The sequence below is a fragment of the Vanessa cardui genome, chromosome 24 (genome assembly GCF_905220365.1).
Source record: "Vanessa cardui chromosome 24, ilVanCard2.1, whole genome shotgun sequence".
NCBI classification, from domain to species: Eukaryota; Metazoa; Arthropoda; class Insecta; order Lepidoptera; family Nymphalidae; genus Vanessa; species Vanessa cardui.
The window spans coordinates 5,106,961-5,131,787 of record NC_061146.1 but is presented as its reverse complement, the minus strand read 5'-3'; the positions used below and the strand labels follow the sequence as shown (position 1 = coordinate 5,131,787).

Below are 24,827 nucleotides of genomic sequence, written 5' to 3'. Positions count from 1 at the left end.
CCTTACTTTACTTAACATGTCTTAATGAATACTGCTTAGTTTTTTGATTTCCAGGTCCTTGTGATACGTTGTTTTCCGATAAAAAGAAAATCCGCGATATTCGTCTTTCAGTCATGCCCAAACATTTTTGAACCCCTAACCATGATGATACATTTAAGGCATCCTAGATATATTGATCATAATTTACCTATGGCATCGATTATTTAGCGTCCTCACAGGATGGACTGTATTTGGAAGTGCGACGTTGCCAGCTTTAGGTTTGTTGTCTCTTTCTTTTCCTATCGCTGTTCTGTACAAACAGTTCAACGTTTATTTTGTTCCAATATTCGTAAGGCTTATACATATACGGATGCCCAATATGTTATAATATGTAAATACGAATTTTTGCTTCCTATCCTGGATTACGCCGACGACTGTTATACACATCTCATGGAGGATCAGCGAAAAATTTGGGCGATTGGCTCTGCCCATAAAACTTCATCGGAATAATTATGTCCTCTCTATCATATTATTATATTTCTTGGTGGTAGGGCTTTGTGCAAGCCCGTCTGGGTAGGTACCACCCACTCATCAGTTATTCTACCGCCAAATAACAGTACTCAGTATTGTTGTGTTCTGGTTTGAACTTTGAAGGGTGAGTGAGAAGTTACACTGGTAACTGCAGGCAAAAGGGACATAACAACTTAGTTCCCAAGGTTGATGGCACATTGACGATGTAAGGAATAGTTAATATTTCTTACAGCGTCATTGTCTATGGGTGATGGTGACCGCTTACCATTAGGTGGCCCATCTGCTCGCACACCAACCTATACCATAAAAAAAAAAATGTTGTTGTATTTGTTATCTCCTGTATTTTATTTTTCCTGTATGTCATAAAAGTCTACCTATAACATTTTATAGTAACAATAATAAAATGATAGTACTTATAATAAAATGAATTTACTGGGAACAGTGCTTTCATTTTATAGTTGGTAGCTTGCAGCCACATAGTACCACCTCAAATAATACTGTATGCCTCAAGATCACTATCGCTCGGCTATCGTACAAGGTTCAATTTTGGGTCCCTTTCTATTTCTGGTATATATAAATGATCTTCCTTTCTATGTTAAAGGTATTTGTGATATAGTGTTTGCTGACGATACTTCACAGATTTTAAAGGTTGACAAAAAAAAACTGACTATGACGACATGAACGGTGCGTTATCACAGATACACAATTCGTTAACAGTAAATAATTTAGTTTTGAATGCTCAAAAAACAAAGTGTGTAGTTTTTACCCTACCCAATGTTAGAAAGCATAATTATAAGATATCTTGAAACGGTGACCGTCTTGATGTAGCCGATACTACGGTGTTCTCAGGAATAGAATTGGATTCCAAACTTCAGTGGAGTCCTCATTTATCATTCCTAACAGGAAGACTCAGCTCCGCAACATACGCGGTTAGAAAAGTAAGACAACTAACTGATGTTGATACCGCTCGTCTAGTATATTTTGGTTATTTTCACAGTATTATGTCATATGGCATATTACTTTGGGGTAACGCTGCAGATATTGGATCTGTCTTTATTTTACAAAAGAGAGCAATCCAGTTTATTTATAATCATGGAGCTAGGGACTCTCTTCGGGATGTTTTTAACAAAGTAGGAATACTCACTGTTCCGTCACAGTACATTTACAACAATATTATGTATATTCACAGCAACATTGATCACTTTTATAAAATTAGTGATCATCATTGTACGTGCACTAGAACTAAGGATAAACTTATAACGCCAAGTTTCCGACTCCGCAAAGTCAATAAATCGTTCTTGGGGCAAGGTATCCGATTCTATAATAAAATTCCGCAGACATTTTTAACTTTGCCGTTTCGTAAATTCAAATCGTTTGTAAAAAATACATTGGTAAAAAAACATATTATTCGAAACAAGATTTTATAGATGGTAAAAAAGCGTGGAGGTAATACCTGTTGACTTCCTAGCAGGATATATTAATTTATATAATTGTATTAACTAACACTACTTTGTATTTTTTAAATGTTGAAAAAGAGTAACTACTGAATTTCTTGGCGGTTCTTCTCGGTAGAATCTACTTTCCGAACCGGTGGTAGCTTCACTAAATTGTAAAATGACGATTCAAAAGTGTTTGTTAAAGCGTACTTAAATAAAGTTTATTTTGATTATGTTTTTTTATTTGGGCGTCCGTATGCAGCTATTAGACGTCCGTATACAGCTATTGGGCGTCCGTATACAACTATTGGGCGTCCGTATACAGCTATTGGGCGTCCGTATACAGCTATTGGGTGTCCGTATACAGCTATTGGGCGTCCGTATACAGCTATTGGGTGTCCATATACAGCTATTCTAGAGTCGAGATGGCCCAGTGGTCGGGTTCAAACCCAGGCAAGCACCATTGATTCATGTGCTTAATTTGTCTTTATAATTCATCTCAGCGGTGAAGGAAAACATCGTGAGGAAACCTACATGTGACAAATTTCATAGAAATTCTGCCACATGTGTATTCCACCAAACCGCATTGGAACAGCGTGGTGGAATATGTTCCAAACCTTCTCCTTAAAGGGAGAGGAGGCCTTTAGCCCAGCAGTGGGAATTTACAGGCTGTTCTCGTTTTTGTTGTTGTATACAGCTATTTGGCGTCCGTATACAGCTATTGGGCGTCCGTATACAGCTATTTGGCGTCCGTATACAGCTATTGGGCATCCGTATACAGCTATTTTGCGTCTGTATACAGCTATTGGGCGTCCGTATACAGCTATTTTGCGTCCGTATACAGCTATTGGGCGTCCGTATACAGCTATTAGACGTCCGTATACACCTATTGGGCATCCGTATATGGCTATTTGGCGCCTGTACAAAGTACTAAGGTTTACGCCGGTTTGTTTACACCGAATAATGAAAACTATCAACCATGAACAATCACAGATAACAGAAGATTTAACAGTACAGATACCAATCACGATTGATATAGATGTTGTACAAACTTTCACCCCCTTTTAGTCCCTTAGAGGATGATTTCGTGGATGGAAACTGTTCTTTCTTTCTACTTTCCTTTTTTATCTCGTTAGGGTATGATTTTGGAGACAAAATTATCCTATGTTCTTCTCTACAATGTCTCCATACTAAATTTTATCTAAATCGGTTCAGCAGTTTAAGCGTGAAAAGATAACAGACAGACGGACATACTTTATGTTATTATTATGAATAATGAATATAAATATTAATTATTGTAAAATATTTAAAAATTTTCTTCCACGAAGTCCTCGGGAATTCATCATATATTCATTATTAATATATTTATTAAACATTAAATAAGTTCTAATAACAGTTTATTTCTACACACTGATGTAAAACAAACAATAATCAAGCACCGAATAGGTATTATGCAAGTCGTAAGTGAAATGAGCGAAACGGCAACGTCGCAATTTTGGACGCCAAATAAGCGAATCCCTAGTCAGGAATTCCCCTCGATATACTGTGTGTGATATACGCGCTGCGGCAGCGCCTCACCTGCGCGGTGATTTCTTCGGGAACTTTTCAATATTTTATTTCAACTATTTTAAGCGACTTTTACCTTCCGTCGATTTTTGTACTACAGCTAGCTAGGATGAATAGGACCTCAGTGCCACCAGCTAAAAAAGTGGCGTCCGGTATACGGACGCCAAAAGCAGGTGGACGCCAGTTTAAATGCATTTTCGCCTTCAGTGGACGGCCAATTGTTTGCGGGATAAATATATATATATATATTATTAAATTTGACGACCTCCGTGGTCGAGTGGTGTGCACAGCGGTTTTCATGGGTACGCCACTCCAAGGTCCCGGGTTCGATTCCCGGCCGAGTCAATGTAGATTATCATTAGTTTTCTATGTTGTCTTGGGTCTGGGTGTATGTGGTACCGTCGTTACTTCTGATTTCCATAACACAAGTGCTCTAGCTACTTTCATTGGGATCAAAGTAATGTATGTGATATTGTCTCATATTTATATTTAAATTATTTTTAATATATATGAATGTATTTTATTAATTATATCTTAATATATCGTAAAATCTTAAGTGTCCAATTAGATCCGATTCTTACAAGTATTTAAAACGGAATATTTACCATCTTTTTAATTTTATTTGGTGGAAGTCTCGTGAACAAGACATTCGTTGATAATATTCGAAATATCGAGCTTCATCAAATAAAAATAAAGAAAAAGGAAAAATTTCCTGTTTTAAATACTTGTAGTAATAAAAATAACTATGTTAAATCTTGTACATCCGATACACTTAAAATAATGATATTTGTAATTAATAGAAAAAGTTAATGTTCTTATATCTCTGTCCGGTCATTTTTTTGTAAATTATTGTACTAGTTTCCGCCCGCAGTTTCACCCGTGTGTAAAGGTGTGACCTATAAGTGTTAGGGATAATAATCTATGTGCTATTCTAGATTATAATCTATCTCTGTGCCAAATTGCATTCAGAACTGATCAGCCGTTCTGACGTAATGATGTGTGACGTTAATTACAACCAAGCATAAAAAACTTTTGCGTTTATATTAATTGTAAGATTTATTTATATTTATTTATATTAATATTATAAATGTGAAAGTAACTCTGTTTGTCTGTCGTTCTTTCACGACCAAACCTCTGAACCAAACTCGATTAAATTTGGTATGAAGCAAACTTGAACTCCATAGGCTACTTTTTTGCCCGACTCATGACTAGTAATAAATATATTAAAGGTGGTTTTCAATGTATGAAAAAGGTAAACAAATTATACCTCCTATAAGTCTATGGTCCAAGAACTGTGATGTCTGTTCGTTATGTCTTTTATTACACTGGTTCACTCTCACTGCACTATATACAATATTTGAAACTTGCTCTCAAACGCGGTTTGCCAGGATAGAAAGTCACACATTGACTAACTTATATACGAGTTAAATTGCAAGCAGTGTTTATCTCTATTACAAAATTGAAAAAAAAATCTAAATCATCGTTTACTATTTTTCAATATAAAAATACAAAATGAAATTACATATGTATATAATACATCCTACTAGCAGTCCACGCTATACCGATTATCTTCTATATATAATCTTGTAATGAATAATATGCCTTCTTTACCAATATATTTTTTACAAATTATTTGAATTTATGAAACGGCAAAGTTAAAAATATCTGCAATTATCATATAAATTCGCTTAGCCACTTTTGCGTGATTTAATAACAAACATACAAACTTTCATATTAATATGAGTAGTACTTCAAAAGCAGAAACCGACACGTGACTCCCCAATATGAATCTCGAACGAATCGACGTGAATCTTAACCGGACATTGTGGGTTTAGACCTCTCATTTACCATCTTTTTATGCTTATAAAGAATGTCACGCTCGTAGGTAAAACATATTTTATGGAAAATTTCTCGGGTCCTATGCAAATCTGCCTTATGTGTACCAACCTCCGTGGTCGAGTAGTGTGTACACTGGTTTTCATGGGTATGGCACTCCGAGGTCCCGGGTTCGATTCCCGGCCGAGTCGATGTTGAAAATTCATTAGTTTTCTATGTTGTCTTGGGTCTGGGTGTTTGTGGTACCGTTGTTACTTCTGATTTTCCATAACACAAGTGCTTTAGATACTTACATTGGGATCAGAGTAATTTATGTGATGTTGTCCCATATTTAAAAAAAAAAAAACCAATAAGAAGCAAATTATGTCCAGTCATTAGTTTCATAAACAATTTAAAGGAATAATTTGCTTATTGCAGGAGCAGCAACAGATCCATCAACGTTGAAAGTACACCTGCCGAACGGCGGGTTCAACGTTGTGAGGGCGTCCGCTGATGAGGATGTACGATCAGTATTGCGATGTCTTGCCGCCAGGCTAGCGGCGGGCGATCGGGTTTACGCGTCGTGCTACGCGCTACGGGCACGCAGGCTCACCAGTGGAAAGGTCCGTCTGTTTAAGTTACCTAGAATAATTACGTCAAATGTCAACAAATATAATATAATTCATATTGTTGGCTATCTTACGCACACAAAGACATCTTGTAAGCATGAGTGTCACTCACTAATGAACACCAGTGATTAAGATTGACAGGTACCTTTGTCAGTGAAAACATTTATAAAAGCTTACTGCTGAGCGAATGACATGTCTCCAGTTAAGAGAAGAGTTTAGTTGGCACCTCGTGTATTAAAAAAGCATACTAATTCAATTTTCTCCCTGATTAATGTCTAAATATTTCAAACAACTAGTTATATTTAAAATACGGCACCTGAAAATAGAAATATTTACATGGATTTCGATACGAAAGGACCGCTATAATCGGTCACTGTGCGTCGACCTGATTAGTCCACTAAAGTGGTTGTGTTTGGGCCAACTCACATCGCGTTAATATTATTATTATATATTTAATTTAGATCCGATGGATACATCAAGACACTCCGGTATCGGAGCTGATAACAAAATGGCCGGCGAGCGAGTGGCGCTTGGAGTTGCGCGTGCGTTATTTACCCGCGAATCTTCGCGACCTCTGCGACTCGGATCGCGTCACCTTCCACTATTATTACGACCAGGTAAATTTTGAAATTAATCTCAGACGTTTATCTTTTATACCCAAACTACCTCGACAAAGACCTCCTCCTAAGGAAAATTTTGAGCTTATTCGTCAACGATGATTTGAATGTGGTACAATTTTCCTTCCATTTTTCACATTGTTTTCTCTCATCCTCGAGTATGAGATTAAATAATGAGACGAATTAAGCATACGACTCAATTTTCTCTTGATTTGACATCGCTCTCCTTGCTTCAGATACACACGATCTATGCGTTTTGGTATCTCTTTTTGGTACATTAATTTATTTGGTGATATAAGTTGTAAACTATATATTGTTGTATGGTTATCTTCTATTCTAGGTCCGACACGACTACCTCAATGCCAATCATCCAATGGTCGACCAGGACTTGGCGATACAGATATGTTGTTTAGAAATAAAGTAAGTAATTAATTCAAATCAATATTAATTTAGTTTTAATCATGAAAAAATAATCCTCTTAATTTGTATCAAACGTGTAATGTCAAAATCTTTCCTAATCTTTCGCAGAATTGCCATAGATAATACAGGTTTCCCAAAACAGTCGTTTTCTTGCTGCAGATATTTCTGCAAAGACATGCAGATCTCTTTGGACAAGAAGTCCAATATCGAGTACCTGGAGAAGGAGTTCGGTTTGCACAAGTTCCTGCCCAAGTCCGTGCTCGAAGCGATCAAACCGAAAGTGCTGAAGAAGGCGATACAGCAGCAGTTCAAAAAGGTCAGTTTTGCAATGAGCTAAGATCGGTAAAATGCTGCATAATTATCCTGTTTATCCTTAGCGTTTTCAACTACGGTGATCTTCAGCTGGAAATAAACGCCTCGGAAATGTAATCCGATGCTGTTCTTTAAGATATTTTTCTTCCCTAGCATTTAGATCTTACATCCAGAAAATTTTGCAATGTAATTATATTTGGTCTTAAACCCACCCACTCATCAGTCATTCTACCGCCAAATAATAGTACTCAGTATTGTTGTGTTCCGGTCTGAAGGGTGAGTGAGCCAGTGTAACTACAGGCACAAGGGACATAACATCTTAGTTCCCAAGGTTGGTGGCACATTGCCGATGTAAGGAATAGTTAGTATTTTTTTGCAGCGTCATTGCCTATGGGTGATGGTGACTACTTACCGTCAGGTGACCCATATGCTCGTCCGCCAACCTAAAACATAAAAAAAATCCATATTTCCAAATTTAGCCAATGAGCAAATAAATTAATTGACCTTCAGTTGGTACACTTATGCCTCGAGTATTTGTATTAATTTTGGAATCCTTTGTCCACGAAAACAATTGCCATAATTAGAAGATTATAGTGAATTCTGGCATCATTTCCGCAGGTGGCAAACCTGAGCGATACGGACTGCATGCTGAAGTACCTCGAGACGATGCACACGCACTACGGCTACGACCGAGAGACGTTCACGGGCGCGCTCGGCTCCGGCTGGGCGATACCCGTCGAGCTGGCGATCGGACCCGACATAGGTATGGCCGCTGCATTCGAAAACCCAACTATATCGAAGTTTTGGACGTGATCTGTTCTGTATTGTTTGGGAACTTTAACTGCAAGCGTATAGGAAATTCTTTTATGGTATATTGTTCAAGAATAATATAAAATATATGGTTAAAATATTAAATAAATATTGAAATAGACCTAAGGCTGACGCTACTCTCTCAAGATGTACGACGACGAAAGGTGATGTAGCTTTCCCAATTAACTCTAGGATTTGGTAATATCTTTTCAGCATGACTAATTTCCCGCACTAAAAATTAACGTTATACTCGTGCTATGATTGGTCAACTGACAACAGCTTTCAAGGTCATACTTCGTTTACTAGTACTGAACATTAATAGTTGATACATGGTCTTAATATAAAACGCGTGCATGACGTTCTATGCTTCATTCGACAGATATATCGTACGTCTCCCACAAAGCCGGCGAGCCGCCCACGTACACGAAGATAGCGTCGTTCAGCGACATCGTGGCCGTGCAGACCTTAAAGTCGAACTGCACGCAACAGTCGCAGACGCAGGTGCTAAGCTCATTATAATATACTTTTCTATTCTATCATAAAATTGACGACCTCTGTGGTCGAGTGGTGTGTACGCCGGTTTTCATGGGTACGCCACTCTGAGGTCCCGAGTTCGATTCCCGGCCGAGTCGATGTAGATTACCATTAGTTTTCTATGTTGTCTTGGGTCTGGGTGTTTGTGGTACCGACGTTACTTCTGATTTCCATAACACAAGTGCTCCAGCAACTTACATTGGGGGAAAAAAAAAATATATGAAAAAAATAAATAAAAGGAATTTGTTACTAGTAGTCGCCCGTGGCACTGCTCGGGTTTTTAGGTATCTGTTATGATGTGTCAGGAAAAGTAGCCTATGTCCTTTGGAGCTCAAATTTAATTCATAAGGCAATTGAATATAGACCCCCCCCCCCTTATCAGCTCAGCTCACTTTATCTGCTTTTAAATATTTGTACAATTGTCATGTCATACAATGAATAGTTTTGTAGCCGACATTTAACTCAATACGTGATAAACCACAGTTAACACGAAAGAACTGCCCCATATTTTACCGGTTTAATACAAGCCGGCTTACTTTGTAGAAGCGGTCCTCCCATTCATATCCAAATTCTATTGATTCGTTTAGGCGGTTTAGTCGGGAAAGAGCGACTGACAGACAGAGTTACTTTCATAATTATAATATTCGTATAGATTGGCACAGATTATAAAAATCCGGAATGATAAATAGTTCTCGTCAAATCTTACTTGATACTTGGAATATGTGGAGGAAATAGTACAGAGTTTTTTTTATAGATATTTTTTCATCTTTTTGCAACAGCATTTTTTTCTGTTGTTGCCATATTTAGTTTAATAGCTTAATTTATATTTTCTTTATTCAGACGAACTCATCGTGCGGCAAGGCGGCGTTGCAGTTGCGAGTGAAGGGCGCTACGGAAACGTTAACTATTACGTGCAGCAGTGTTGAGGTAATGCCTTTTTCATTTATTTTAAAACTAGTTAGTTCTCGCGGCCTCGCTTTAAGGTGTCATCTGTCAAGCAAAACAGTAGCTTATGTCCTTTTGTTGGAGTTCAAGTTTGCTTCACACCAACAACAAAACAACACAACAACAACAGCCTGTAAATTCCCACAGCTGGGCTAAAGGCCTCCTCTCCCTTTGAGGAGAAGGTTTGGAACATATTCCACCACGCTGTTCCAATGCGGGTTGGTGGAATACACATGTGGCGGAATTTCTATGAAATTTGTTACATGCAGGTTTCCTCACGATGTTTTCCTTTGCCGCTGAGCACGCGATGAATTATAAAGACAAATTAAGCTTATGAATCAGCGGTGCTTGTATACAGAACATTATAAAGAAGATAGATATATTAGAGAAGATAAGATATATTATAGAATGTTTGTTACTAATTTCCAGGCTGCAGAAAGTTTAGCAGATTTAGTAGACGGCTATTGTAGACTAGTGACGGACTCGCAGACATCGCTTTGGAATCGGACAAGTGAGTATCAAATATCTCTCTCTCTCTCTCTCTCTCTCTCTCTCTCTCTCTCTCCTGTGCATTTATTATTCCCATCTGATGGTGGGGTCTGCCTTCCTAGTATTTTGCTTCCACTTCGCAAGTGAGTATCAAATCAAAATCAAAGTATGCTTTATTCAAGTAGGCTTTTACAAGCACTTTTGGATCGTCATTTTACAATTAAGTGAAGCTACCACTGGTTGGGAATGCAGATTCCACCGAGAAGAACTCTGTAAAGTTCTTTTATAAGCCGTGTTATAATTACGGTATATATACATATGTACAGTTTGTTATAATTAAGATATATTGTTATGAAAGATTACATCACCAAAAATTAGAAAATACCTTTGTTTCTTCTTTAATATTAATTATTACCGTTTGTTTTGAAATGATTAATGATGGTATTTTGATTATGGTCTGTTTATTTTGATGACGTTCTCATTCTTTGCAAGCCACTGTATGGAAAAGCCTGAACTGTCAGTGTAAGAGTAAGTATTTGATTTAAGGTTAACGTAGACAAAAAAAAAAACAATTATGTTGTTGTTATGTATATATTTACAAATACAGTCAATATTAAAGATATATGTTCCTTGTTTAAATTCTAAGAAATAGTACCTCAAATAATAATTCAAAATCGAATCAATCTTCGCCATACTTTTTTGGAAATGTTTTGACCTAAAACTGGTGATCTTGACTCTCATTTTATTTTTTATTTATTTAAAATATTTAATTACATGATGAACATACATACATAGTCAAAGTCAAAGTCAAAGTCAAAAACCTTTATTCAAAATAGAAGTGTTTACACTTTCTTATTGATTGTCGATAATCTACCACCGGTTCGGAATATAATACCTCAGACCTGAGAAGAACCGGCGAAAAAAACTTAGCGGGATATTTTTTTTTTTTATAATGTCAATTTATAATTTACAACAATAAACATATTCTTGTTATTTGAAACAGCCTGGAGGCGATCATCTCATTCCCAAGGTGTGCAGTCAACTAGAAAGTCATTAGTGCTGTAATATCCTTTAGCACACAAACGCTCTTTAACGATTCTTTTGAATTTTATAATTGAAAATTGTTGAACGTTTTCTGGGATCCTGTTGTAAAAACGTATACAATGCCCCAAAAAAGAGTTACTAACCCTGTGTAATCGGGTACTAGGCGTAACAAGTTTATTCTTGTTCCTAGTATTAATGGAATGTATGTCACAATTTTTGGGAAAATCATTTATATTTTTGCGTACATACATAACATTATCAAAAACAAATTGAGAAGCGACAGTCATTATTTTAATTTCTTTAAATTTACACCTTAACGAATCTTTTGAGCCCGGGTTATAAATTGCACGAATAGCCCTCTTCTGCAGTACAAAAATAGTATTAATGTCAGCTGCATTACCCCAGAGTAGGATGTTATCTCCGATGATGAGTAGAGCTAGAATACCGAAATGTACCGAAGTACCCCATAATATTAATGTTCGTGGTAGATCATGGTGAAGAGCTTGTGGGATTTATTAATTGTAGTATTTAAGGGATTATCCCTTGAAAGGAGGAAATATTTTTGTGATGGTATTCAATGTCGGTGGTACGTTACAGCGGAGATGAGTAGCAGTTCGTCTGAAGGCAAGACGAGCTCGTGGGAGGCGCACACCACCGCCACGCTACTGTCGGAGGACTATGCGGAAATTGTGGATGATGACGCTGACTACTCTACACCAGCAGGTAACGAACGACTACCGCTGTAGTCGAACTCAGTAATAATTTTACACTAGTAAAAAGTTATATGGCTGGTCGCAGTCGCCATTAGTTGTGACGTCATATATCACTTATACCATTATAAATAAATAAATATGAGACAACATCACATACCTTACTCTGACCCCAATGTAAGTAGCTTAAGTACTTGTGTTATGGAAAATCAGAAGTAACGACGGTACCACAAACACCCAGACCCAAGACAACATAGAAAACTAGTGGTAATCTACATACATCGACTCGAACTGAACTGAACTCGAAATACGGGAATCGAACCCGGGACCTCGGAGTACCCATGAAAACCGGTGTATACACCACTGGACCACGGAGGTCGTCTAAAATTATATGATGCAAATGGAAGTTTTGAATTAAAATTTGTGTTTTACTAAAGTAGGTTAAAATCATAACGAAAGCGTTTCAGAAATTCAATACTTCTGACTCAGAAACGTTGCATAGACATGCTGCAATTAAATTAAATTTTAAGAAATAGTCGATTGATAAAAGTTTTGTGATAATGGTGTGTGTGTGACTAATATCATTATTTTGCTTTACATTAGTTCGCGACTACGAATTGGTTCGAAATCAAATCGAACTAACGGGTATCATCGGGGAAGGACAGTTCGGTGACGTACACAAAGGTATTTATAATTTTATACTCTGTGTACACTGATATCTCTAACGTCAATCTTATTATTGAATATTAAAACAGCGTAGAAGGCAAGCGAATTTTGGATTTCGAATGGGGTGGTATTAATAATATGCCTATGGAATTCTATTGTCAACGGACAGTTCGGTGACGTACACAAAGGTATTTATAATTTTATACTCTGTGTACACTGATATCTCTAACGTCAATCTTATTATTGAATATTAAAAGGTCGTACAAGACAATCAAATTTTGGATTTCGAATGATAGTAATAATAATATGCAAGCACAAAGAACGTATAAATCCTGATTTTTTTTTTTTTTCGAAATGTGTATTGCTGTTGGCCCTATTGGCCTCTACAGCGTCACCGGGTGGGGTAGGCGAGCTATATGCTCAGGCCTAGTGATGGGAGCCCACTGAAGGGCTCAGAATACGCGCATCCTAAGGGTGCCTCCTATGAGGCCGGACCTCGGCTTAGGACGCCGTCGTCGACTCCAGGGAGGAATGACGTGTGCATTCAACGTCGTGCGCCTAGGCGCCGACGTGTCGGTAAATAGGGACCTCGACCCCGTCGGCGGGGTCGGTGTGTGTTGTCTGTACCTATCTGGGTAGTGTTGTCGGCAGTGAGTCTGTCGACTTGATCGTGTAGGACGTGCTTAGGACGCCTACGGATCGGATAGGGATAAAAAATCCTGAATTGTATTGTCAACGGTACTCATAGTAACTCCCCCCCCCCCTCCCCGCGCACAAAGGACGTAATTTGGAATTGTATAGTCAAGGGTACTTATAATCCCCTCTCCCCCCCCCCCCCCGCAGGCACGTGCCGCGTGTCGGGCGCGGGCGGGCGGCGCGGGCGCGCGGAGGGCGTGCTGCCGGTCGCCGTGAAGACGTGCAAGCTGGACGCCGACCTCGACACCGCCGAGAAGTTCCTCGAGGAGGCCTGTGAGTGAGAGATTCGCTATCATAGTATTTAAATAAAACTAATAATAAGATTCAGGGTTTCTGGAAGAGATCTCTTGTAAGAGATAAGTTATCCCTTTGTACACATTTTCATTTACATAATTTTCTGTATACTCTGTTGGTACATAAATAAATAACGGATTTGAATCGCGTATGTTAATTATTTTTTAAACATCCCGACGTGGTCACGGGTAGACGTGAGTTGTTAATAATATTTCCTTTGTTCTTCAAATAGACAAATGTCATCTTAGTCTACCCGTGACCACGAACACTGCAAAGTGCTCGAAACGTCGGGATGTTTAAAAATATAATTAATATACGCGATTCAAATCCGTTATTATTAGTTTTATTTAAATATGTAATAATCGCGAAAATTTAAGACAACATCACTATCATAGTATTTTTTGAATAAGAAACGAAATCTTTAGCTATGTGGACATGTACTAGGTGTAATTAAATAATATACATATGTTACTATGCACAATAAAGTACAAATGTAATGTTAAGGGATTTTTGACTTAGTTTGATTTTAGTCATACAACAGGAGGCATATACTTGTTTCGTGGCATTAAAAGTTGGATAGTGTAAAAAAACATAGATATATCCACTTTATTTTATTTAAGGCGTATACAACAACAACAACAACAACAACAGCCTGTAAATTCCCACTGCTGGGCTAAAGGCCTCCTCTCCCTTTTTAAGGAGAAGGTTTAAAACATAATCCACCACGCTGTTCCAATGCGGGTTGGTGGAATACACATGTGGCAGAATTTCTATGAAATTTGTCACATGCAGGTTTCCTCACGATGTTTTCGTTCACCGCTGAGCACGAGATGAATTATAAAGACAAATTAAGCACATGAATCAGCAGTGCTTGCCTGGGTTTGAACCCGCAATCATCGGTTAAGATGCACACGTTCTAACTACTGGGCCATGTACATGGGCAAAATAAATAAATATAATGTTATAAGATTTTAAACTTTAAAGTATTATAGCAGTAGGATAACAGTTAGAAAAAAAAAAAACATAAATATGTCCACTTTATTTGCCTCACGGCGTATTCGTGTTGTATAAATAAATATAAATGTTCCAGATATAATGCAGCAGTTCTCCCACCCTCACATAATCGGACTGGTCGGTGTATGCAGCACTCCGCCCATCTGGATCGTGATGGAGCTCGCCACGCTGGGCGAGATGCGCGCCTACCTGCAGCAGAACGCTCACAGGTGAACTGGTTACAACTAGTTAAACGTCTTACAGCTAGTATAATGTAAACAATGTCGTAGTTGTCTGCATAGGTCACTAGTTGGAGCCACTATCTATGCCGCTTTATTGTATTTTCTATTCAACAACAACAATAACAACAACAGTCTGTAATTTTCCTACTACTGACCCAAGGCCACCTCTCCCTTTGATGAAAATGATTGGAACATATTCCACGACGCTGTTGGTGCAGTTACACATGTGGCAGAATTTCCATGAAATCAGACGAAATAGATGTAGGTTTCCTTACGATGTTTCCCTTCACCGCCGAGCACGAGATGAATTATAAACACGAATTAAGCACAGTATACCGATTATTATTATTATATTTCGTCTCATATTAAATTGTTTATTTATATAATACACAAGACAAACAAAAAAAAACCCACTGAGTTTCTTTCGCTGGTTCTTCTCAGGTCAGGGTATTTTCTTTCCGAACCGGTGGTAGTGTTTCAATTGACCATCAATGAGAAAGTGTAATGCTTCTATATTGAATAAAGTTATTTGAGTTTGAGATTGAGATTAGATCTTTAATTATTTTCGCCCAATCAAAAATGCCAATGTCTTCCTCAGGCTAGAGACGTGTACGCTAGTGCTGTACATCTATCAGCTGTCGACGGCGCTGAGTTACTTGGAGAGCAAGAAGTTCGTGCATCGGGACATCGCCGCCAGGAACGTGCTCGTCTCTACCGCTACCTGCGTTAAGGTAGGGGATGAACCAATATTGCCACAGCCTAAAATAAAACCAACAGACCAATGGATGGACTGACGACCTCCGTGGTCGAGTAGTGTGTGTGGTTTTCATGGGTACGCTACATTCCGAGCTCCCGGGTTCGATTCCCGGGAAGTTTCCTATGTTGTCTTGGGTCTGCGTGTTTGAGTACTTATTTATAATGGATGCGTTCAAGGGGCAGTCGTGTGCGTTCCGCGGGAGGAGAGGAGCGTAGCTATATATACTCACTCGGGATATGCTATTCAGTGGTGTAAAATCCTAAATTTATGAGTGTTATTAATTGTAATTTATTTATTTTCCTCGATAATTAAAGTTCGTAACGAAATGATCATTTTTAATTTAACTTAATTAGTTAAAGTAAGTTTTAGGTCCTTAGGGAAGTGTAAGTTTCTTTATAACAAACAGTTCTTGAGATTTGAGGAACACTTCACGTCGAAATAATATTTCTTCTTCTATAAATATAGAGAGAGAAGATTGCCATGCCATTGGATTATAAGATAGAACTTAGACGGCGTTTGTGAATTTGTGTTGTTTAATAGGCTATTTGACTGGTTTTTAGAATCCATTTTATATTATTTAGTAAATGTTAAGGAACCCACTAAAAGTTGTTTTTTTATTTCTAGTACATATTTGCCGAAAAATATCATATTAAAAATTCCATATTTTAATAACGCGCGAAAATGCTACTTGGTCAATATGGCGGTGCAATAGGGTCGATGACGTCACTCTGCTGTAATTTAATCTGTGGTACATATAGTAGAAAAGCAAGGTTTACAAGAAAGTGACTTCATCATTAGCCCGACCAATCAGGAGCGTTTTGTGTCACGTGACAAACGTTTGAAAATTTGCATTTTTATTTATTGGTTTTTGAATAAATTAAGTATTATTTTCAAGTTTCGTTGGTAAATAACCATTTTTAAACTCATAATATACACTGATTACAATAATTCATAATTTATTTTCGCATTGTCAAATAGCCCATTGTGTGCGTAACGTAATTGTACAATATAATATGTCCAACGAAATCGGTCAAGCGTTTTTTTTTGTCTCATAATAAATTACATTTTTAACGATAAATCCAAATTACTGCTTGGTTTATAATAGATATAAATAGAAGAGTTGCTCTCTTTAAGTTCTCTCTTTGGCCTTAAAATAAAATAATAAAAGATATATTTGTGATTCAACATTTATAATCTGTGTTTTCGGTCACAGCTGGCGGATTTCGGTCTCTCGAAAATGGTGGAAGACAAATCATACTACAAGGCGTCGAGAGGCAAGCTGCCCATCAAGTGGATGGCTCCCGAATCGATCAACTTTAGACGGTTCACGTCCGCCTCGGATGTCTGGATGTTTGGTAAATACATATCATATATTACTTGAATGTATCATAGACAACTAGCCATAGACTAAAGTGCTGAGTACTTATTTTTTGTGCAAGCCCGTCTGGGTAGGTACCACCTCAGATATTCTACCGCCAAACAAAAGTACTTGGTATTATTATGTTCCGGTTTCAAGGGTGAGTGAGCCAGTGTATCAAGCACAAGGGACATATCATCTTTGTTTCCAAAGTTGGTGGAGTATTGGCGATTTAAGTAAAGTTTAATATTTCTAAAAGCGCCAATATCTATGGTCTATAAGCTCGTCCTCCAACCTACAGCATAAAATTCTCTCTTGTAGGCGTCTGTATGTGGGAGATCCTGATGTTGGGCGTAAAGCCGTTTAGTGGCGTCAAAAACAACGACGTGATCGGCAAACTGGAGAACGGGGAGAGACTGGCGCTCCCGCCCCGCTGCCCCCCCAGGCTGTACTCGGTCATGTCCCGCTGCTGGGCCTACGAGCCCTCCCAGCGGCCCACCGCGCACCAACTCAAGGAGACGCTCTTGTGAGTGCAATAGAATTAAACGTTTATTATTTTTTATTGTATAGCTTTTTGTTATCTCGTGTATATAGCTACCGCCCACTCGTATGAGTATATACTGCCAAACAAAAATACTGCCTATCAACAACAACAGCCTGTAAATTCCCACTGCTGGGCTAAAGGCCTCCTCTCCCTTTAAGGATAAGGAATTTCTATGTAATTGGTCACATGCAGGTTTCCTCACGATGTTTTCCTTCACCGCTGAGCACGAGATGAATTATAAAGACAAATTAAGCACATGAATCAGCGGTGCTTGCCTGGGTTTGAACCCGTAATCATCGGTTAAGATGCACGCGTTCTAACCACTGGGCCATCTCTGCTCTCTGCCTATTGCTTTGCTATAATTAGTTCAATGTTACCATCATATACTTAAAATAAATAAAAGAAAGTAGAAGAATCAGTAGATACCTGCTATTAATAGATATCGTATATTAAACATAGGTATTGTAACAGCTGAAAAGTAGAATCAACGAATCTATTGTACATGTAAATGAGATTCAGTTATCTATATATAGCTAATATGTCTTTCTGGTTCTCAGTGAGATCCTTATCTATATATAGCTAATATCCCTTTCCGTTCCTCAGTGAGATCCTTATCTATATATAGCTAATATCCCGTTCCGTTCCTCAGTGAGATCCTTATCTATATATAGCTAATATCCCTTTCCGTTCCTCAGTAAGATCCTTATCTATATATAGCTAATATCCCTTTCCGTTCCTCAGTGAGATCCTTATCTATATATAGCTAATATCCCTTTCCGTTCCTCAGTGAGATGCTTATCTATATATAGCTAATATGTCTTTTCGGTTCTCAGTGAGATCCTGCAAGAGGAGCGCAACACCGCGTGGGACACCATGCGACGGGAGAACCGGAGAGTGGCTGCAGCCTCGTGGGGCGACGAGCCTCCTCCCAAACCCTCCAGACCTTCCACCAACCTCACCGGAGGTGACTATACTCTCTACAATATAGTACAATACTGCCACTTGGATGTTTGATTAAATAAATTAATAAATTGTATGCAAAATGCCCCACGTTGGGCGCCAGAGCTGAGATGGCCCAGTGGTTAGAACGCGTGCATCTTAACCGATGATTGCGGGTTCAAATCCAGGCAAGCACCACTATATATATGTGCTTAATTTGTGTTTATAATTCATCTCGTGCTCGGCGGTGAAGGAAAACATCGTGACGAAACCTGCATGTGTCTAATTTCATCGAAATTCTGCCACATGTGCATTCCACCAACCCGCATTGGAACAGCGTGGTGGAATATGTTCCAAACCCTCTCCTTAATGGAAGAGGAGGCCTTATCTCAGCAGTGGGAAATGTACAGGCTGTTACTTTACTACTTTACTTTACTTTTATGCGCTATATGCTAACGGCGCGTCTGTGTCGGCAGCGTCGGAGGGCGCGGGGCCGCAGACGTACATCGTGGCGCAGAACCCGCAGGTGCTGGCGCAGCTGCTGCGCGACAACCCGCGCGCCGACCCGCACGCCTACACCACGCCCGCCTCGGTATTCAACACGCTCGCCGTCGACTTCGCGCCGCCCGACCCCGCCCTCGCGCCGCCCGCCGCCCCGCCCTCGCCCCCGCTCGCCACGCGCCCCATCCCCGTCACGCAGCTGCACCGCCTCGACCCCCCCGCGCCCTCGCCGCCCGCCACGCTGGCCGGCCGCGTGGCGGCGCCCGACAGCTGCGACAACCTGTGCGCCAACCCCGCGCCCCGCGCGCCCTCCCCCGCCGACCCCCGCGACGCGCCCGCCCCGCTCCTCCCCCCCGTGCCCGACGACAAGCAGCCCGAGTCGTATCCCAGCCGCGTCCGCTCCCTCGAACGCAGCCCCCGAATCGTCGAGCGCGGCCCCATCCGAATGGGCTCCCTCGAGCGCAACCGGGGGAGCCTCGCCCACCGGGGCTCGCCGGTCCCCGTCGCCCCCTTCGTTCGCCAGCACTCGGTGCCCGCGTCGCCCCCGCCGCGGAGTAGGCGCGACCAGGACATAGGCCAGTTCTCGGTGCAGGGGGCCATAAACGCGCAGCTGGCCGCCAGCGTGCTGAGCAAGATCCGGCAGCAGCCCGAGCCGGCGCTGGTCGAGGAGATATACGACTTCGGCGGCGACAATGTTAAAAGTTGCGTCGCCATCGCCGCGCACAAGGCGGGCCTCGCCAAGAGCCAGTTCCGGCCGGCCGCCTACCCGGTGCCGGTGGGCGTCGTGACGGCCGTGCAGTACGGCTGCCCGGTCCGTCCGGCACAGAGCCAGCTGTCCAAAGCTAGCCTCGTCCGGCCGGCCGGCCCGCTGGTGGCGGCCGACGCCCAGCAGGTGACTACAGCATTGCACCGGAGAGCATGATTGGCATATTCCTTTCGAAATTTTGTTTTGCATTCGATTTGTTTGTAGATAGATTCAATTTTTGTTTTGCGCATGCCCAGTTACGGTACCGTTGGATTGTCCTGTAAATATCTCCTGGCTCGCGCGTGCGAGCGGCGGATGCACATTTCGGAATTGGAAAGGTCGATAACACTCTAAAGACAATGTGGCCGTTGGCGCTAACGTGACAGACAGCTAACAATGTGGGAATCTCAGCGACTACCGGCAGTGGTGTGTAAACGGACGTCATGTACAAAGGCTCCTCGCTCCAATCCCACTGTTCCCCGCTCCCTCCTTATTATTGGTTAAGAGCTTTTAATTTTTGTTTTTCACAGAGTATGTGTGCGTTATTTTCTGCGGTAGACTTGGTTTTGATTTATTTACTATTTTTTCATTTTTTAAACTGGCAATGTGTTTACGAGAATGTATGTAATTGCTCAAGTTCTCGCTTAACACATATACTCTTTTTATTTTAGTTTACACTTTATCAATATTCTGGTTTTTTCGTTACGATCATGTATATAATATGTTTCTCTTTAATTTTCTCTGTTAAGAACTAACTTTGTGGTTATCTGTGGTTGGTGAAAGTTGCAACCGAATTAACACGGGAATCTTTTTGATAAGAAATTATGTAAAATTAAATTGAATTAATCAAAAATGTTAACTCATAAAAATTACCATTTTAAGATAAATTATCCAAAAAAAGTTATACTTAAAATTTTAAAATTGGAACCCTACTAACCACAATGGTAGTTCATAATAATGTCTAACCGATAATGAGCTCTGTGTATATGGCCTTAGAGTCCAGAGTTCGATACGGAGCAAGCGGTCGAGAGGCGGCTGTTGGCAGAGCTGGCAAGGCAGCAACACCAGAGCGAAGAGGACAGGCGATGGTTGCAAATGCAAGAGGACAATTTGGTAAATCATTTGTATAGAATTTAACAACAACAAGCCTGTAAATTTCCCACTGCTGGGCTATGACCTTTAAGGAGAAAATTTGGAACATTTTCCACCGCTCTATTCCAATGCGAGTTGGTGGGATACACATGTGGCAGAATTTCTTTGAAATTAGACACATGCAGGTTTCCTCACAATGTGTTCCATCACCACCGAACATGAGATTAACTGTAAACACAATTGAAGTACATGAATATTCAGTGGTGCTTGCCTGGATTTGAACCCGCAATCTATTAAGATGCACGCGTTCTAACCACGCGGCGATTTCGGCTCGTAACAATTTACATTTAAATCGTAATCAAATGTCCCTATGTTTTATTATTAATAACATTGCGAAATCTTACTTAGTCTACATTATAGAGATGTTTGACGTAGTTTTACCGATGTTTTCCGAACCGGTGGTAGTGTTTATTTGACAGTCAATAAGTGAGTGTAATGCTTGTATATTGAATAAAGGAATTTTAGTTTGAGTTGTACACTTTCCAGAAGCTGAGATGGCCCAGTGGTTAGAACGCGTGTATCTTAACCGATGATTGCGGGTTCAAACCTAGGCAAGCACCGCTATATATATGTGCTTAATTTGTGTTTATAATTCATCTCGTGCTCGGCGGTGAAGGAAAACATCGTGAGGAAACCTGCATGTGTCTAATTTCAACACATGTGCATTCCACCAACCCGCATTGGAACAGCGTGGTGGAATATGTTCCAAACCCTCTCCATAATGAAAGAGGAGGCCTTATCTCAGCAGTGGGAAATGTACAGGCTGTTACTTTACTTTACTTTTTACTTTACTTTCCAGAAACGCCTATCGAACGTGCAACTGGCGCCGCCCGACGCGGACGGCGACCGGGCGGACGCGCAAACGGGCGCGCAGACGGGCGCGCAGACGGGCGCGCACGACACCAAACCCGCTAGTCAACCACATTCCGGTACATGATTGCTTCGCTCGCGTTTAAGCGTAGCCTATGTCCTTTCTTCGAGGTCAAGTTTGCTTCATATAAATTTCATCAAATGCAGTTAATTGGTTTGGTCGTGAAAGAACGAAGGACAGACAGACAGACAGATAGAGTTATTAATATAGGATTATAAGATAGTAACGGGATGGCTACGTATTTGTGAGTTTTATCAGCTTTTAAATGTCCAGTGGAACCATTCAGGGATTTCACCCCGAAAATCAGTTAGCTGGGTCGAAAATATTTTTAGAGCTTTTTTTGTTGGACATTTTCCGGTTACATTGTGTATTATGTTATATTTGTTAATACCAAAGTTAAAAAATATATTTATTTATTTTACTATAACTTAATCATTTTTGCTTTGAAAATTTTATTCACATTTTTAACAGCAATAAAATGGTTTATTACTTAAATTCCAGCTACGAATTCGTCAGAGACGAGTCCGGCGAATACCGTTAAATCCAAAGAAACCAGAACGCCGAGCGAAGACAAGGTGACTAGGGATTCCTTGCTCGATTGGAACGCTCCTGTGTGCGTATGTATCGCTAACGCGTGCGCGTGTGTGCAGGCGGCGGGGGGCGCGGGCGGCGCGGGGGGCGCGGGGGGAGTGGAGCCGGTGTACGCGTGCACGACGGAGGTGGTGAGGCGCGTGATGCGGCTGGCGGGCGCGGCCAGCGCGGCGTCGCCGGCGCCCGACGCGCTGCTGGGCGCCGTGCGCGCGGTGGGCACGCAGCTGCGCGAGCTGTGCGCGGTCGTCGACGCGCTCGTCGCGCTCTACCCGCCCGCCGCGCAGAGGTCTCTACAGTCGACTCTTTTTTTATTTTTTTTTATTTTATTTTTTTTTTTTTGTTACTGTTACTGTTGGCCAGAGTGGCCTCTACAGCGTCACCGGGCGGGTGGCAAGTCACAGAAGACTCTGCCGGATACAGTCGACTCTCCCCCTTGCATGCCTTTAATACTTGTGCATCGTTATTTGTCGAATTTGACCTTGATTTCATTGGTTGCTTGATTTAATATCCATTATAATTTTAATAGTTTCGTCTTGTTGTTCTGACCTATGATAGTAGGTTTCATTATCTATTGAATCTTAATAACAACTTAACACAAATTGTACGCATATTTTTTTTAAATCGAAATATTTGACAGAGACTAGGTCCATTAATTAAGGAACATGACACGAAGAACACATTTCACAAAAAACACCTCGCTAATTCATCCTTTTTTATTTGAATGTGTTAATGTTTAGTCATTACTCTTTTTCATATCCTATAATCCATGAATTTATATAACTTTGCCTCCAGAAAAATATGCTAAAACGATTTCTTGACAAATGCTGTAGGGAGGTGGAGATGGCACACCAGGTGCTGAGCAAGGACATGGCAGCGCTGGTAGAAGCCATGCGGCTCGCCATACACTACTGCCGGACCACGCTGCATCACGACTACACCAAGTGAGACACACGAATATTACTTCATTAACATTTACAAGTCACTTGCACAAAGAGAGCTGAGATGGCCCAGTGGTTAGAACGCGTGCATCTTAACCGATGATTGCGGGTTCAAACCCAGGCAAGCACCGCTATATATATGTGCTTAATTGTGTTTATAATTCATCTCGTGCTCGGCGGTGAAGGAAAACATCGTGAGGAAACCTGCATGTGTCTAATTTCATCGAAATTCTGTCACATGTGCATTCCGCCAACCCGCATTGGAACAGCGTGGTGGAATATGTTCCAATCTCTCTCCTTAATGGAAGAGGAGGCCTTATCTCAGCAGTGGGAAATTTACAGGCTGTTACTTTACTTTACTTACTTTACTTGCACAAACCACCTATTCAGTATGGCGCATATTATGTGCCTTGTTCTCTACATAACATGCTCATTTGAAAAAAGCAATAAAAATACCCAATTTCTTAGGAGCATGCTCGCAGCCGCGCACGTGCTAGCCATGGACGCCAAGAACCTCCTAGACGTGGTCGACTGCATCCGCGAGAGACACCCGCACGTGGACTGGCGCGCCGCCCTCGCCGACGAAGCCCCGGCCTGCGCCCCGCGCAACCAGACCCTCAGCTCGCAGAACCAGGTGTACGCGCCGCAGTGCCGCACGCTCACGCCGCAGAACCCGGAGCCGGCCGACGAGCCCCCGCGACCGGACTTCCGGATCGACCGGCCCGTCACCGTCGCTCCGGCCCGGTTGGAGCCATCCGATCCTGCGCCCAAGGAACACAGCAGCTTACCGGCGTCCTCCAACCGGGTGTCCACGCTGATCCACAACTACAACCTGTACGGCAACGTCCGCGAGCCACAGCACGTTTACGGGAACGAGGTGCCTTTCCAGCACTCGCAGTCGGTCGACGAGTCCAAAGTCGACCTGGCGCCTCTGGAGTCGGTCAAGAGTCGCGTCCAGGCGATATCGGGCAAGATCGAGGCGCCGACGTACGCGGTCGGCAAGAAGCCGCTCCCGGTCGACCAGGACCGGGGCTGAGCCGGACGGCGGCCGGACGGATCGATTTTAGTTCGCTTGTAGTGCCAGTTTGTTTGACGGAGTCTCCTCGGGAGGTCGGAAGCTTTACTGTTGCGAGGCTATGACGCATAGTGACTAGTACTTACAGATAATCGATGGGTTTACTTTGTACTGAAGTATACAATGCCGCTTAAGATTTTATTTTACTTTAGATCTATTTAGAAGCTTCATAAAGACAATCTCTCGTTTGCTCAATGTCTTAGCGAATGTTGTGGATTTTATGATTTAGCCAAAATTTACTCCTCGACTATACGTGTATGTGTATGTACTGTTATATACTATGATTCATTTATTGGACATTCGGAGTTTATGTAATTTAAATGTTTTCGTGTAAGAAGCATCGACAGTGTCATGTGTACCTAAATGTTTGACAGCAAACTTCAGCAACCATCATTGGTTTAACAGAAAATAATTGAAATTGTAAACAGATAATTAAAAAACAAAAATTATTTACAAGTGTTAAAAAGAGTCAAAGTGATTTTGTTTTCTTTTTGTCTAAACAACTTAATGTTATTTTGGTTGTATACCTATAGATACATTAAAGTAACATATCATCGGCATTGTTTCGCTTCATGTTAAATTTATAATCGTATTATCATGACGCTTCATAAGTTGTGGGTCTACATATC

General features: G+C 40.9%; 1 protein-coding gene across 1 annotated transcript in view; it reads left to right on the top strand.

Moving 5' to 3' along the window:
- The window catches only part of LOC124540236 (focal adhesion kinase 1), a 71,300-nt gene extending 46,698 nt beyond the window's left edge, over positions 1 to 24,602 (top strand). The window contains exons 4-26 of the mRNA XM_047117702.1: positions 5,766 to 5,950; positions 6,418 to 6,573; positions 6,914 to 6,993; positions 7,153 to 7,309; positions 7,924 to 8,068; positions 8,495 to 8,616; positions 9,490 to 9,576; positions 10,024 to 10,105; positions 10,576 to 10,611; positions 11,725 to 11,850; positions 12,441 to 12,521; positions 13,347 to 13,472; positions 14,584 to 14,716; positions 15,327 to 15,459; positions 16,699 to 16,840; positions 17,164 to 17,368; positions 18,220 to 18,350; positions 18,802 to 19,718; positions 20,568 to 20,684; positions 21,523 to 21,652; positions 22,096 to 22,471; positions 23,016 to 23,126; positions 23,592 to 24,602. Coding sequence (XP_046973658.1) covers positions 5,766 to 5,950; positions 6,418 to 6,573; positions 6,914 to 6,993; positions 7,153 to 7,309; positions 7,924 to 8,068; positions 8,495 to 8,616; positions 9,490 to 9,576; positions 10,024 to 10,105; positions 10,576 to 10,611; positions 11,725 to 11,850; positions 12,441 to 12,521; positions 13,347 to 13,472; positions 14,584 to 14,716; positions 15,327 to 15,459; positions 16,699 to 16,840; positions 17,164 to 17,368; positions 18,220 to 18,350; positions 18,802 to 19,718; positions 20,568 to 20,684; positions 21,523 to 21,652; positions 22,096 to 22,471; positions 23,016 to 23,126; positions 23,592 to 24,159 — 4,346 coding nt within the window. The 3' untranslated portion in view covers positions 24,160 to 24,602. The remainder of the gene's footprint in view (positions 1 to 5,765; positions 5,951 to 6,417; positions 6,574 to 6,913; positions 6,994 to 7,152; positions 7,310 to 7,923; positions 8,069 to 8,494; positions 8,617 to 9,489; positions 9,577 to 10,023; positions 10,106 to 10,575; positions 10,612 to 11,724; positions 11,851 to 12,440; positions 12,522 to 13,346; positions 13,473 to 14,583; positions 14,717 to 15,326; positions 15,460 to 16,698; positions 16,841 to 17,163; positions 17,369 to 18,219; positions 18,351 to 18,801; positions 19,719 to 20,567; positions 20,685 to 21,522; positions 21,653 to 22,095; positions 22,472 to 23,015; positions 23,127 to 23,591) is intronic.
- The last annotated feature ends 225 nt before the right edge of the window (positions 24,603 to 24,827 follow it).